The sequence below is a fragment of the Protopterus annectens genome, chromosome 3.part1 (assembly GCF_019279795.1).
Source record: "Protopterus annectens isolate FY-2018-M chromosome 3.part1, PAN1.0, whole genome shotgun sequence".
In the NCBI taxonomy this organism is placed as follows: Eukaryota; Metazoa; Chordata; order Ceratodontiformes; family Protopteridae; genus Protopterus; species Protopterus annectens.
In genome coordinates this window covers 1867626067-1867641422 of record NC_056732.1, presented here as the reverse complement: position 1 = coordinate 1867641422, position 15356 = coordinate 1867626067, and the positions used below count along the sequence as shown (strand labels likewise).

At 38.9% G+C, this 15356-nt stretch overlaps 1 protein-coding gene across 1 annotated transcript in view; it reads right to left on the bottom strand.

Annotated features, from left to right (window-relative positions):
- The window catches only part of LOC122797940 (zinc finger protein OZF-like), a 188957-nt gene extending 175167 nt beyond the window's left edge, over positions 1-13790 (bottom strand). Inside the window, exon 1 of the mRNA XM_044066460.1 lies at positions 13694-13790. Coding sequence (XP_043922395.1) covers positions 13694-13790 — 97 coding nt within the window. The remainder of the gene's footprint in view (positions 1-13693) is intronic.
- Positions 13791-15356: the final 1566 nt, after the last annotated feature.

Below are 15356 nucleotides of genomic sequence, written 5' to 3'. Positions count from 1 at the left end.
GACAGTCACAGTATACAGAGTCAGCTGCAGTATTAGATGATTTGGTTATACTGACTATGGTGTGTTGGACAGACACAGTATAGAGAAACAGCTGCAGTATTAGATGATTTGGTTATACTGACTACGGAGTGTTGGACAGACACAGTATAGAGAGTCAGCTGCAGTATTAGATGATTTGGTTATACTGGCTATGGTGTGTTGGACAGTCACAGTATAGAGAGCCGGCTGCAGTACTGGATGATTTGGTTATACTGACTATAGTGTGTTGGACAGTCACAGTATAGAGAGTCAGCTGCAGTATTGGATGATTTGGTTATACTGACTAAGGTGTGTTGGACAGACACAGTATAGGGAGTTAGGTGCAGTATTAGATGATTTGGTTATACTGACTATGGTGTGTTGGACAGACACAGTATAATGAGTCAGATGCACTATTAGATGATTTGGTTATACTGACTATGATGTGTTGGACAGACACAGTATAGAGAGTCAGCTACAGTATTAGATGATTTGGTTATACTGACTATGGGTGTGTTGGACAGACACAGTATAATGAGTCAGATGCACTATTAGATGATTTGGTTATACTGACTATGATGTGTTGGACAGACACAGTATAGAGAGTCAGCTGCAGTATTAGATGTTTTGGTTATACTGACTATGGTGTGTTGGACAGACACAGTATAGGGAGTCAGGTGCAGTATTGGATGATTTGGTTATACTGACTATGGTGTGTTGGACAGACACAGTATAGGGAGTCAGGTGCAGTATTGGATGATTTGGTTATACTGACTATGGTGTGTTGGACAGACACAGTATAATGAGTCAGATGCACTATTAGATGATTTGGTTATACTGACTATGATGTGTTGGACAGTCACAGTATAATGAGTCAGCTGCAGTATTAGATGATTTGGTTATACTGACTATGATGTGTTGGACAGACAGTATAGAGAGTCAGCTGCAGTATTAGATGATTTGGTTATACTGACTATGATGTGTTGGACAGACAGTATAGAGAGTCAGCTGCAGTATTAGATGATTTGGTTATACTGACTATGGTGTGTTGGACAGTCACAGTATAGAGAGCCGGCTGCAGTATTAGATGATTTGGTTATACTGACTATGATGTGTTGGACAGACAGTATACAGAGTCAGCTGCAGTATTAGATGATTTGGTTATACTGACTACGGTGTGTTGGACAGACACAGTACAGAGAGTCACAGCTGCAGTATTAGATGATTTGGTTATACTGACTATGGGTGTGTTGGGCAGTCACAGTATACAGAGTAAGCTACAGTATTAGATGATTTGGTTATACTGACTATGGGTGTGTTGGGCAGTCACAGTATACAGAGTAAGCTGCAGTATTAGATGATTTGGTTATACTGACTATGGTGTGTTGGACAGACACAGTATAGAGAAACAGCTGCAGTATTAGATGATTTGGTTATACTGACTATGGGTGTGTTGGGCAGTCACAGTATACTAAGGCAGCTGCAGTATTAGATGATTTGGTTATACTGACTATGGTGTGCTTTACAGACACAGTATAAAGATCAGCTGCAGTATTAGATGATTTGGTTATACTGACTATGGGTGTGTTGGACAGACACAGTACACAGAGTCAGCTGCAGTAGTAGATGATTTGGTTATACTGACTAAGGTGTGTTGGACAGACACAGTATAGGGAGTCAGGTGCAGTATTGGATGATTTGGTTATACTGACTATGGTGTGTTGGACAGACACAGTATAATGAGTCAGCTGCAGTATTAGATGATTTGGTTATACTGACTATGGGTGTGTTGGGCAGTCACAGTATAGAGAGCTGGCTGTAGTATTAGATGATTTGGTTATACTGACTATGGTGTGTTGGACAGACACAGTATAGAGACTCAGCTGCAGTATTAGATGATTTGGTTATACTGACTAAGGTGTGTTGGACAGACACAGTATAGGGAGTCAGGTGCAGTATTGGATGATTTGGTTATACTGACTATGGTGTGTTGGACAGACACAGTATAATGAGTCAGCTGCAGTATTAGATGATTTGGTTATACTGACTATGGGTGTGTTGGGCAGTCACAGTATAGAGAGCTGGCTGTAGTATTAGATGATTTGGTTATACTGACTATGGGTGTGTTGGACAGTCACAGTATAAACAGGCAGCTGCAGTATTAGGTGATTTGGTTATACTGACTATGGTGTGTTGGACAGACACAGTATAATGAGTCAGCTGCAGTATTAGATGATTTGGTTATACTGACTATGGTGTGTTGGACAGACACAGTATAATGAGTCAGCTGCAGTATTAGATGATTTGGTTATACTCACTATGGTGTGTTGGACAGTCACAGTATAGAGAGCTGGCTGTAGTATTAGATGATTTGGTTATACTGACTATGGTGTGTTGGACAGACACAGTATAGGGAGTCAGGTGCAGTATTAGATGATTTGGTTATACTGACTATGGTGTGTTGGACAGACACAGTATAATGAGTCAGCTGCAGTATTAGATGATTTGGTTATACTGACTATGGTGTGTTGGACAGACACAGTATAATGAGTCAGCTGCAGTATTAGATGATTTGGTTATACTCACTATGGTGTGTTGGACAGTCACAGTATAGAGAGCTGGCTGTAGTATTAGATGATTTGGTTATACTGACTATGGTGTGTTGGACAGACACAGTATAGAGACTCAGCTGCAGTATTAGATGATTTGGTTATACTGACTATGGTGTGTTGGACAGACACAGTATACAGAGTCAGCTGCAGTATTAGATGATTTGGTTATACTGACTATGATGTGTTGGACAGACAGTATAGAGAGTCAGGTGCAGTATTAGATGATTTGGTTATACTGACTATGGTGTGTTGGACAGACACAGTATACAGAGTCAGCTGCAGTATTAGATGATTTGGTTATACTGACTACATTGTGTTGGACAGACAGTATAGAGAGTCAGGTGCAGTATTAGATGATTTGGTTATACTGACTATGGTGTGTTGGACAGACACAGTATACAGAGTCAGCTGCAGTATTAGATGATTTGGTTATACTGACTATGGTGTGTTGGACAGTCACAGTATAGAGAGTCAGCTGCAGTATTAGATGATTTGGTTATACTGACTATGGGTGTGTTGGACAGTCACAGTATACAGAGTAAGCTGCAGTATTAGATGATTTGGTTATACTGACTATGATGTGTTGGACAGTCACAGTATAGAGAGTCAGCTGCAGTATTAGATGATTTGGTTATACTGACTATGATGTGTTGGACAGACACAGTATAATGAGTCAGATGCACTATTAGATGATTTGGTTATACTGACTATGGTGTGTTGGACAGACACAGTATAGGGAGTCAGCTGCAGTATTAGATGATTTTGGGTATACTGACTATGGTGTGTTGGACAGACACAGTATAATGAGTCAGCTGCAGTATTAGATGATTTGGTTATACTGACTATGATGTGTTGGACAGACACAGTATACAGAGTCAGCTGCAGTATTAGATGATTTGGTTATACTGACTATGGTGTGTTGGACAGACACAGTATAATGAGTCAGCTGCAGTATTAGATGATTTGGTTATACTGACTATGATGTGTTGGACAGACACAGTATAGGGAGTCAGGTGCAGTATTGGATGATTTGGTTATACTGACTATGGTGTGTTGGACAGACACAGTATAATGAGTCAGATGCACTATTAGATGATTTGGTTATACTGACTATGGTGTGTTGGACAGACACAGTATAATGAGTCAGCTGCAGTATTAGATGATTTGGTTATACTGACTATGATGTGTTGGACAGACACAGTATAGGGAGTCAGGTGCAGTATTGGATGATTTGGTTATACTGACTATGGTGTGTTGGACAGACACAGTATAATGAGTCAGATGCACTATTAGATGATTTGGTTATGCTGACTATGGTGTGTTGGACAGTCACAGTATAGGGAGTCAGCTGCAGTATTAGATGATTTGGTTATATTAATTATGGTGTGTTGGACAGTCACAGTATAGAAAGTCAACTGCAGTATTAAAAGATTTGGTTATAATGACTATGGTGTGTTGGGCACATACAGTACAGAGAGTCAGCTGCAGTATTAGATTTGGTTATACTGACTATGGTGTGTTGGACAGACAGTATAGAGAGTCAGGTGCAGTATTAGGTGATTTGGTTATACTGACTATGGTGTGTTGGCCAGACACAGTATACAGAGTCAGCTGCAGTATTAGATTTGGTTATACTGACTATGGTGTGTTGGGCACATACAGTACAGAGAGTCAGCTGCAGTATTAGATGATTTGGTTATACTCACTATGGTGTGTTGGACATATAGGGAGTCAGGTGCAGTATTGGATGATTTGGTTATACTGACTAAGGTGTGTTGGACAGACACAGTATAGGGAGGTAGGTGCAGTATTAGATGATTTGGTTATACTGACTATGGTGTGTTGGACAGACACAGTATAATGAGTCAGCTGCAGTATTAGATGATTTGGTTATACTGACTATGGTGTGTTGGACAGACACAGTATAGGGAGTCAGGTGCAGTATTGGATGATTTGGTTATACTGACTAAGGTGTGTTGGACAGACACAGTATACAGAGTAAGCTGCAGTATTAGATGATTTGGTTATACTGACTATGGGTGTGTTGGACAGTCACAGTATAAACAGGCAGCTGCAGTATTAGGTGATTTGGTTATACTCACTATGGTGTGTTGGACAGTCACAGTATAGAGAGCTGGCTGTAGTATTAGATGATTTGGTTATACTGACTATGGGTGTGTTGGACAGTCACAGTATAAACAGGCAGCTGCAGTATTAGGTGATTTGGTTATAGTAACTATGATGTGTTGGACAAACAGTATAGAGAGTCAGCTGCAGTATTAGATGATTTGGTTATACTGACTATGGTGTGTTGGACAGACAGTATAGAGAAACAGCTGCAGTATTAGATGATTTGGTTATACTGACTATGGTGTGTTGGACAGTCACAGTATAGAGAGCTGGCTGCAGTATTAGATGATTTGGTTATACTGACTATGGTGTGTTGGACAGACAGTATAGAGAAACAGCTGCAGTATTAGATGATTTGATTATACTGACTAGTTATTTTTCTCTCGAGTGTAAAATTCGATTGGGGGAACAGTGTTGCATTAAGATGTTATGGGATGGGCAGTTTTCTGGCTTACAGTGCAGTCTGCATATTGTGATTAGCTGCAAAAGAGCTACGTGATGTGGCAGCTCTAACCAGTTTAATTCTCTGAGGGTTAGGCAGAAGCATGGTCTGTTGACAGAGGCCATGTGTCATCTGGCTATGGCAGTAAGGCCGGTTTGACCCTGTCTATAATGTACCTAGATTTTGATGAGTTCCTTTAACCACATGCGATACATGGTTGAATTTCAACTGGTCATCTATGATAACAGCCAGTAATTTTGTGGGGTTTACTTGCTCTATCAAGGTGGTGTTGGCAGAAATTACATTGGTAATGTTTTAGGAGAGATATATATTTAGGGTGTAGAGCAATAATTATTTTTTTGGGGGGTTAGAGTTATTTAGCCATGTTATTATTGATAAGAATGACTATCGTGCAAGGTCTGGATGTTTAGAGAGAGATTTGGCAGAGCCTATTAGGGTGAAGTTATCAGCATATTGAACCAGGGCAGCATTTTTTTACAGCAGTGTAGAGGTCATTGATTAATAATTTGAAAATTATAGGGCCGTGGATAGGTCCTTGTGGGACTCCAAACCTTATTGTTAAAAAAGTGGAGAAATCATTTTTCCATTTTACAGCTTGTGCTCTGTTTGGGATGTAGCTGTGGAACCACTGCAGTGAAGAGATGGCGAGCCCTAAGGATGAGAGTTTATGTAAGAGTTTCTAGTGGGGGGTAGTAGCAATAGCATTTGATGAGTTTAGGAAGATGGTGGAGACTGGCCTTCAGCATTTCTGTGGGTGTTGAAATTACTAACAAAATTCAGCAAAGCACCAGTTGTGCTGTGACGAGGATGGATTGAGTCCTAAGGACGAGAGTTGGAAGTGGATAGTTGAAACGATCTCTATAAATACATTTTTCTAATATTTTGGTAGGGGAGATAAAATGGCAATTGGCTTGTAGTTTGAACGATCTGTATTGAGTCTACCCTTGTGCAGTGGAACAATGAGCTATTTTACCATAGCAAGGAGACATTATTTTCTGATATGGAATGATTTATCACCATTGAAACTGGAAATGCAATAGCCCCAGCACCTATGTTAAGGTATTCACCAGGTAGACTGTTAGCGACAGTTGCACCAGGCTTTAATTTTTCAAGATACGTTTTGAAGGTATCTGTGAGAATTGGTTGGAAGGAGAAATGTTGAAGGAGGTTATCTGCTTGAGTAGGGCCTTCAAGAGCTTGATTAGTTGGCTTATAGTTTAATGACTGCTCTCGCTGTATAAAGTGGGCATTGAGTTGGTTGACTATGGTATAGTTTTGCTTTGGTATGTTTGGTGTTGGCAGTGTGCATGGTATAGTTTTGCTTCAGTATGTTTGATGTTGGCAGTGAGTTGGTTGACTATGGTATAGTTTTGCTTCGGTATGTGTTGACTATAGTATAGTTTTGATTAGGTATGTTTGGTATTGGCAGTGTAGCTATTGGTTGACTATGGTATAGTTTGCTTCGGTATGTTTGGTGTTGGCAGTGTAGCTACTGGTTGACTATGGTATAATTTTCTTCGGTATGTTTGGTGTTGGGCAGTGTAGCTATTGGTTGACTATGGTATAGTTTGCTTCGGTATGTTTGGTGTTGGCAGTTTAGCTATCGGTTGACTATGGTATAGTTTTGCTTCTCTATGTTTGGTGTTGGCAGTGTAGCTATTTGGTTGATTATGGTATAGTTTTGCTTTGGTATGTTTGGTGTTGGCAGTGAGTTGGTTGACTATGGTATAGTTTTGCTTTGGTATATTTGGTGTTGGCAGTGTAGCTACTGGTTGACTATGGTATAGTTTGCTTCGGTATGTTTGGTGTTGGCAGTGTAGCTACTGGTTGACTATGGTATAGTTTTCTTCGGTATGTTTGGTGTTCGCAGTGTAGCTATTGGTTGACTATGTTATAGTTTTGCTTCGGAATATTTGGTGTTGGCAGTGTAGCTTGCCCTGGATTTAACAGTTTATTGTTTGAGGCCCTGAACAGTTTTGGAATATTAGTGAGCATATTTTAATTGGCTGAGTACCGGGTTTTCTTTAGTGATAAGTTGTTTTGTTAGATTTCTTAGATGTTCATATGCTAATTAGTACGGTACTACAGATGCTGATACTTTTTCGGCTGCACTCTCTTCACTCGCTCACCTGCTGCACTCTCTTCACTTGCTCACCTCCTCCCATGATTCTTTTTCTCCCCACCCACTTTTACTCCTCTCAAAGCCTAACACAACCCCTCTATATATTCCCTCCCCTATTAGCTATCTTCCCCCCAGAGTTTATTTCTAGACATCATGAACTGTGGCGCCATTTTTTAAACCCTTTCAAAAAGCAGTCACATCTCCCTGGTGCCAGTCCTGCGGTTAGGCTGCTCAAACTCACTTCCCAGTAGTTTTTTTATACAATTGTGCTGTGTTTAAATGTGAGCTCGTTGAGCACCAAATGTGCTAAATACTTGTTTAACTGCTGGTGTACGTGATTTATGTCTTACAATGTTTTTCCTCATGCTGTTGTAAAACACAGCTGATTTGGGTTTTACCTTTGAAACAACAATAGGAATATATGTGCACCTTGGCGATAAGACAGTCACAGTAGAATAAAACTACCAGTGGCTCTTTTGTTCCCTCTTGGGGCTCGCTTCTTTGTTCTGGCAATCGATGTTTTGTTTCTGTTTTGTAATTTTTAGCGGCAAACACTGAACAAACTGTCTAGCTAAGGTGCGCAAACCATAGGGAGTCGTATAGGCCTGTTTGTCTCTCTTAAAGGGGCTATAACTCAATGTGATACACACACCCATGTAGCCAGCCGACCCAAATTAGTGTTTTATATGCAAACAGTATCAGTTGAAGTACGAATAAGGATTAGCCAACGCCATATGTACTGACTTATTTTATAACTATAGGGATAGTGTTTTCTTTCTGTTTGATACTATTTTGGCCATATCATAGCCGATTTTCTCCATTACAGTTAACGTTTACGACTCTACTGTATTGCGCAGTTACTGTTAGACTATTCTTATATAGTTCATAAGTAATAAGTTAGATATTCCCAAGTAAAAAACCTGCTTTAGAAAGTTGGATATGAGTCCTCAGTTATTGTATTGCATTCTACTTTGTCTGGTTTTAAGTAACCTACACAAAGTAGGTGGAGGGAGGGGTGTTGCCTTTAGATGCACTTTGAGAATTGTTTTACTAATTAATTTAATAATTGGTGCATCAGTATTAGTATATAAAGGGTATGATTTTGTTATAGAGTTGATCTGAAGAAGCGTACGATAGCAGTACGCGAAAGCGCTTATCATCCTGTTTTTATCGTGAATAAAATTACCTTATGGACTACAGTTTTGTTTCATGATTGAATTCCTTCATCGTGGTGGGTTTTACAGCGTCAGTTTTGCTGAAATATTCCCAAGTACTTAACTTTGCTTTGTTTGATAGACTATTTATGATTGTTTTTTCTTTGTCTACTGATGCCAAACCCCGTCCCTCAAACCTCGTACTTGGGGAAATTATATTAGGCTGGGCTGTAGAGTGATCATCTTTTTCTTAAGTAATACATGGACATACTGCATTTTTCCATGCTTGGGCTGTAGAGCGACTAAATTGTCTTACTTGAAATGTATTACACTGTAATGTGAGTGTTTTATTAGTCATGTCTTATACTGTATTACACTGTAATGTGAGTGTTTTAATAGTCATGTCTTATACTGTATTACACTGTAATGTGAGTGTTTTATTAGTCATGTCTTATACTGTATTACACTGTAATGTGAGTGTTTTATTAGTCATGTCTTATACTGGATTACACTAATGTTAGTGTTTTATTAGTCATGTCTTATACTGTACTACACTGTAATGTGAGTGTTTTATTAGTCATGTCTTATACTGTATTACACTGTAATGTGAGTGTTTTATTAGTCATGTCTTATACTGTATTACACTGTAATGTGAGTGTTTTATTAGTCATGTCTTATACTGTATTACACTGTAATGTGAGTGTTTTATTAGTCATGTCTTATACTGTATTACACTGTAATGTGAGTGTTTTATTAGTCATGTCTTATACTGTATTACACTGTAATGTGAGTGTTTTATTAGTCATGTCTTATACTGGATTACACTGCGATGTGAGTGTTGTCTTATACTGTATTACACTGTAATGTGAGTGTTTTATTAGTCATGTCTTATACTGTATTACACTGTAATGTGAGTGTTTTATTAGTCATGTCTTATACTGTATTACACTGTAATGTGAGTGTTTTTTACTTGTGTCTTATACTGCTAAACTTGCATTTTTTTCTTCTACAGCTTGGACTGTACAGTGACTAAATTGTTTTAACAGAGTTTCTTTCACTGCCTACATCTGCGTTGTACTTTAGCCATATTTGCTGCTTTTCTACTCCTACCGCTTTGAACCTACTCTCCCAACTATTTCTACCCTTCACCTACATTCTATCCCTTGTCTTTCCCCACTTACTGTATGTCTACAGACAGTCCTCCTCCTCTGACTATTGCCTAACTTCATCCTTATCCTCTTATCTCTTTACTCGTAGCTCTTAAATAACCTAACCCACTATCTCTCTCTCTCTCTCTTTTTTTACAGTAATCCACTCCAGATGCTCCCTCCCTGCCAATATAATTAAAATAACTACCTTCTGCTTAACCCAGAAGACTCCCTGAACTTGCCTGCTAGCCAGGGTCAACTTGAAAGCTGCTACTGTGAGGACTCCCTAATACAATTTTTTGTGAATGTATGTAGCCAAAAGAAACTACCTATAGACTAGCTAATTAAGCTACTTCTTAATACCCATGTTGTGCTTGTCTGCCCTCCCGCGTGTGTGTCTTTAGCAGCCTACTGCAGATTGCTTGCTACTCTCCTCCCTCCAGTCTCTAAACCCTGAATAATCATTTACTACAAACAAAGACTTACTCAACTCTTCTGCTTGCTATCCTTCTTATGCCACTAGGTGGCAGCACCTACCAACAAAATAGCTAATATTACACTATTCTCCAGAGGTTTTTAGTACCTAAAGCTGGCTGAACTTTTTTTCTAATTCATACTGTCTATCTCCTTAACTGTTATACAGCCTCTCCCTCCTTGCTAAAATACAAATTTTTTTCCAGCTTGTTAAAGTTTTTCTCCCCTTACAGTTCTTCATTAAAATACCCACTTAACTTAGTATTGTAGTACAGTTGCTGATAATTTTTCTGCTGCACTCTCTTCACTTGCTGGATCCTGCTCCGTTCACCCTATGGGCTCACTCCTCTCCCCTACCCTGACCCCAAATTCCATCCACCCCCAGTGCTCCTATACTTATTGTAAAGATACACATACATACACACATACACACACACACACACACACACACACACACACACACACACACACACACACACACACACACACACCTCTTACAACTACCAATCAGATCTCCCTCAGGTTTCTTAAGACCACTCCCACTCCTACAACATACCATCCTACTATTATACTTTCTCCTCCCCACCTCTCACCCTCTTCCACCTCATTCATTAACTAAACCCTATATGCACCAACCTCTTGCACACAGCTACCTCCTAAACCTACCTCTACCTACTCTCACTTCCACCCCACCTACTTTTGCTCCTCTCTTCTCAAACTCCATTCTATACTCTTTCCTATATCTGATCTCTCACTACGTATATCTTAATGCTCACTAACCTTATACTACTTCAACTAATCTTCTTACATCATCTCACTGCACCCTATGCACGATTACCCTCCTTCTATAAACACCCCACTAACTCACTCCCAAACGATCAACCTAACTCAAAAATTGACTTCATCATCTCTCCCTGTTTCCTACCCGTAAACTTTCAACTCCCTAAAATAAAAATACCTCCTTACTCCCAAACTCCAAAAAACAAGACAAAGCTTATTAGATACTACCCACTCACATCAAAATCCAAAAGTTTCCCCCACTACTATACTTACAGCAGGTGATATTCATCCAAACCCAGGTCCAAACTCGAACCTTACCTCTAGTCCAAACACTCCTCCCCAAAAACAAATCTTCTATTCTATTAATACCAGAAGCACTCTCAACAAACTTAGTCAGTTCCATGCTTGGATAGCAAATCATACCCCTGATGTCACTGCAGTAACAGAAACCTGGCTTAAACCCCACAACCTAGATAAAGATACCCCCCCAGCTATAACATGATTCGCCTAGACCGAATGAACACAAAGGGTGGGGGAGTTGCCTTAGTCTATTCTAGTAATCTCACTATTTCTCTCATCACACATCCAAGGCCAGTTTTCTCCCCAGCAGAAACACTGGCAGTTAACCTTAAACTAAACAACTACACTACAATCACAATAGGAGCCACCTACATTCCACCAGGAGAAAATATTCCAATACTGGAAAACATTTTCTCCTATTTGTCCCTGAATATCCCAAATGAAACAATCCTCCTTGGCGACATGAACATCAATTGGCTAACCCTTAATAACCCTGGATCCACACACAATATTAATCTATATGGATTTACCCAGCTAATTACTAAACCAACACACTTTAACAACACACACACTACACATACCCTCATAGATTAGATACTTGTCTCAGCTCCATCCAAATATCACAATCCTGAATCTCTCCCTGATTCCCTGAGTGACCACTCACCCATAAAAGTGCTAAGATATACTAGTCACCCCCCAAAACCACACATATTTTTTACTAGGCATAATCTCTACAATTTTAATCCAGAAACTTTTAACAGTATAATATCTAGAGTAAACTGGGACTTCCTCACTCAGCTTCTTTTAGATGAGGCTGTCATTGCTTTCAACTCTACTTTTCTGGATATCGTTAACTCACTAGCCCTAGCTTGTAAAATCAGGACAAAAGCTAAAATATCTCCTTGGCTAACAAAAAACACAAGAACTCTCATGTCTAGAGATAAGTCCTGGAAAAAATGGCTACAAACAAAAAATCCTTATGATCTACATAGATACAAAGAAACCTGGTCAAAAGACTAATCAACAAAAACAAAAAAGAATTCTACTATAACCCCCCTACAACACTAAAATCAGACCCCAAAAAATTCTGGCACACAATCAATTAAATGCTCCATCCAGGAAACCCTACCCCAGAAAAGACACCAGTAGAAAGAGTCAACACCTTCAACACTTACTTTGTAGAATCAACATCCAATATCTTTAACTCAAACAGCTCCAATACAAAGAACCCCACAAACCCAGCTTCCTCTTCAACAACAACGCCTTCCAAAATCTTTTCTCTCAAGCCCATCTCCACAACACACATCCGTACCTTACTCTCCAAACTTAAACCCTGCTCTGTATCTGCAGATAACATCCCATCCTTCTTTCTCCAGTCAGCTGCCCACTCACTTGCCTATCCTATATCTATCCTCATAAACCGTTCCAGCTCGAAATCTAAAGTACCTTCCATCTGGAAACACTTCTACACCATACCTATCCACAAAGGCGGTAACTCCACTGAAATCTCTAACTTTAGGCCTACTGCCATCCTCTCCCCTCTATCTAAAGTTCTTGAAAAGTGCATTCATACTCAAGTCATGGATAATCTCTCTCAGGAAAACCTACTTACACCTACTCAACATGGTTTTCGACCAAAGCAGAGTACCTATACAGCACTCCTATCATTTTTCAATACTATTTCCCTGGCCAGAGATAACCATAAACTCATCTCATGTCTCTTCCTTGACCTCTCTAAGGCCTTCAATACAATCTCTCACTCTCTACGATTAAACAAACTGTCCAACCTCAATTTCTCTCCTGATACAGTAGCATGGTTTGAAAGCTATCTAAGAGATAGAATCCAATCTGTGAAATGGGATACTGCTCTATCTACTTCACTACAAATACAAATGGCAGTCCCTCAAGGATCCATTTTAGGGCCATTACTTTTCAACATCTTCACAAACTTGCTTTATACTTCCTGCCCACTCTCCTCTATTATACAATATGCTGATGACTCTACAGTAATAACTATAACTAACTCTCACTCAGAACTCTTAACAGGTACCCAGTCATCCTTTCACTCGGTAGAAACATAGCTCTCCAACAACCAACTCATCCTAAACCCTAAAAAATCAAAACTCCTACTCTTCCTCCCTAAAACAGCTAACCACATTAAGACCTCCTTCACTATCCAGTCACTCAATAAGACACCACTCATAGCCGAATCAAGCTCAAAACTCCTTGGTATTACAATCGATAACAAACTAAAATTCAATCTTCACATAAATAATTGTATCAGGAAAACCCACCTTAAGCTAGGTCTACTATATAGAAATACATTTCTTACTCAGAAAGCCAGGATAGCCCTCACTCATGCATATCTCATTCCCTGCTTAACATATTTCTCTCAAATTCTTACTAACCTCAACTCCTCTCTCCTTGCTAGACTTCAGACAAGTTATCACAAAGTAGCTAGATTTGCAACCCAACAACCCTACAGATCTCACCACTCTCTCTCACTAAGATACTTAAGCTGGCTCGAACTGCCCCAACTTCTCCTTCTCTCTCAGCTCCAAACCATAAACTCAATCCTATATCAGCCATACTTCTGTCCACCCTTACACTCTATTATCTCCCACTATGCTCCTATAAGAAATCTCCGTAGCTCTTCCCAAGACCTTCTAAAAATCTACAAGCCTAGATACCTAATGGCCAAATTTCTAAGCACAACATTGATTTACCTTACACCGAGGATTTAACTGAAACGGTGAACAGTAGACTAGCACCAACTGAATTTACCTTTAATTTTTCTTTTGGGAACCTTACGGAGGAAGCAAGAAGAACAGGGGCCAGACCTAAAAACAGGCACAATCTGAAGACTTACGCTAATGTTGCAACTAATGAACAGGGCATACAAGGTACTGTTTTCTCTCATAAACAAATGAGAAAGAGTAACAATTCGAAAGAAATTAGTAAAGAGCATTTTTTTAAATACTTTTTAGATAAAGACTGTGTTTTTGACCAACACAAAATTAATGGCAACAATGATTTGTGTACGTTTAAAGGAACACTTAAAGAATTAATTTATGATTTTGGAAAGAAATTGAACACAATCAATGCCATTAAGCTTGATAATGCCTATTTGTTGCATTGTATCAATTCGAATATTGTACCTATGGGACTCCGTTTTCACAAGGTACCCATGGGTATTGATTTAACGGATGAAATTCGAACTGATTTTAATAAAATGTTTGATAGATTTGGCACAGAATACATGAATATGTTGATTAAATACAATGATGCTAAACTATGTAAGGAATTGGATGAAATTGAACAACTGAATGATGTTATTTTAAGTGATTTGATGTTTCACAATTGTGAAAAATTGTATTATAGACAGTATGAATTAGCTAAGAATAGAACAGACAAAATATTTGAAAGGAAAAATAAAAAAATAAATAGAGATATAGAGCAATACACTACAGGAAAAGTATATATATGGAAAGACTTTCATCGAAATTTACATAATGAGACAAGAGTTGAAGAGAATATAAGAGGTGAAAATATTTACAGGGGTAAGGTTAATTCAGTAAATTTTCACCAGGATCACAGCAGGGAGGAATACAAGAAATGAACGAAAGGGAGTACATGGAGGAGGAAAGATTACGCAGGACGGAGAAATTGGTGAATGAAATTAAAGATACTAGGACCAGTATTGAGCATGGTCAGCAGTTACAAATAGTGCAAGAAGGTAATATCTGTAGTTATAACAACTTCCAGATTTTTAATTACACCAATTTGGTGTTGAAGGAAGCCCATTTCAGCCTTCTATCTAAGGGTATGAAGTTCATACCGGTGACTAAATTCAACATAGTTGACTGTGTGTGTGATATTAAGAAATATGTGAGAAAGCTAAATCTAGCTATCATGTTTAAGGACAGTATTAAATCCAATGAGGAAGAACAAACAAACATTGATGGCAACAAGTTAAAGAAAAAAAGCCATTTTATGCCTCTAATGAATAAGGAAGTATGTAGATATGAAAGGTTGGTCACACATGAGATATATCATACAAGCCAGCAATTAAGAAAGCGGAAAGCTATGACTAATCTTAACACAGATGAAATTACGACTTTGGAAGAGTTAAGATCTAGTGACCATATCCGAATC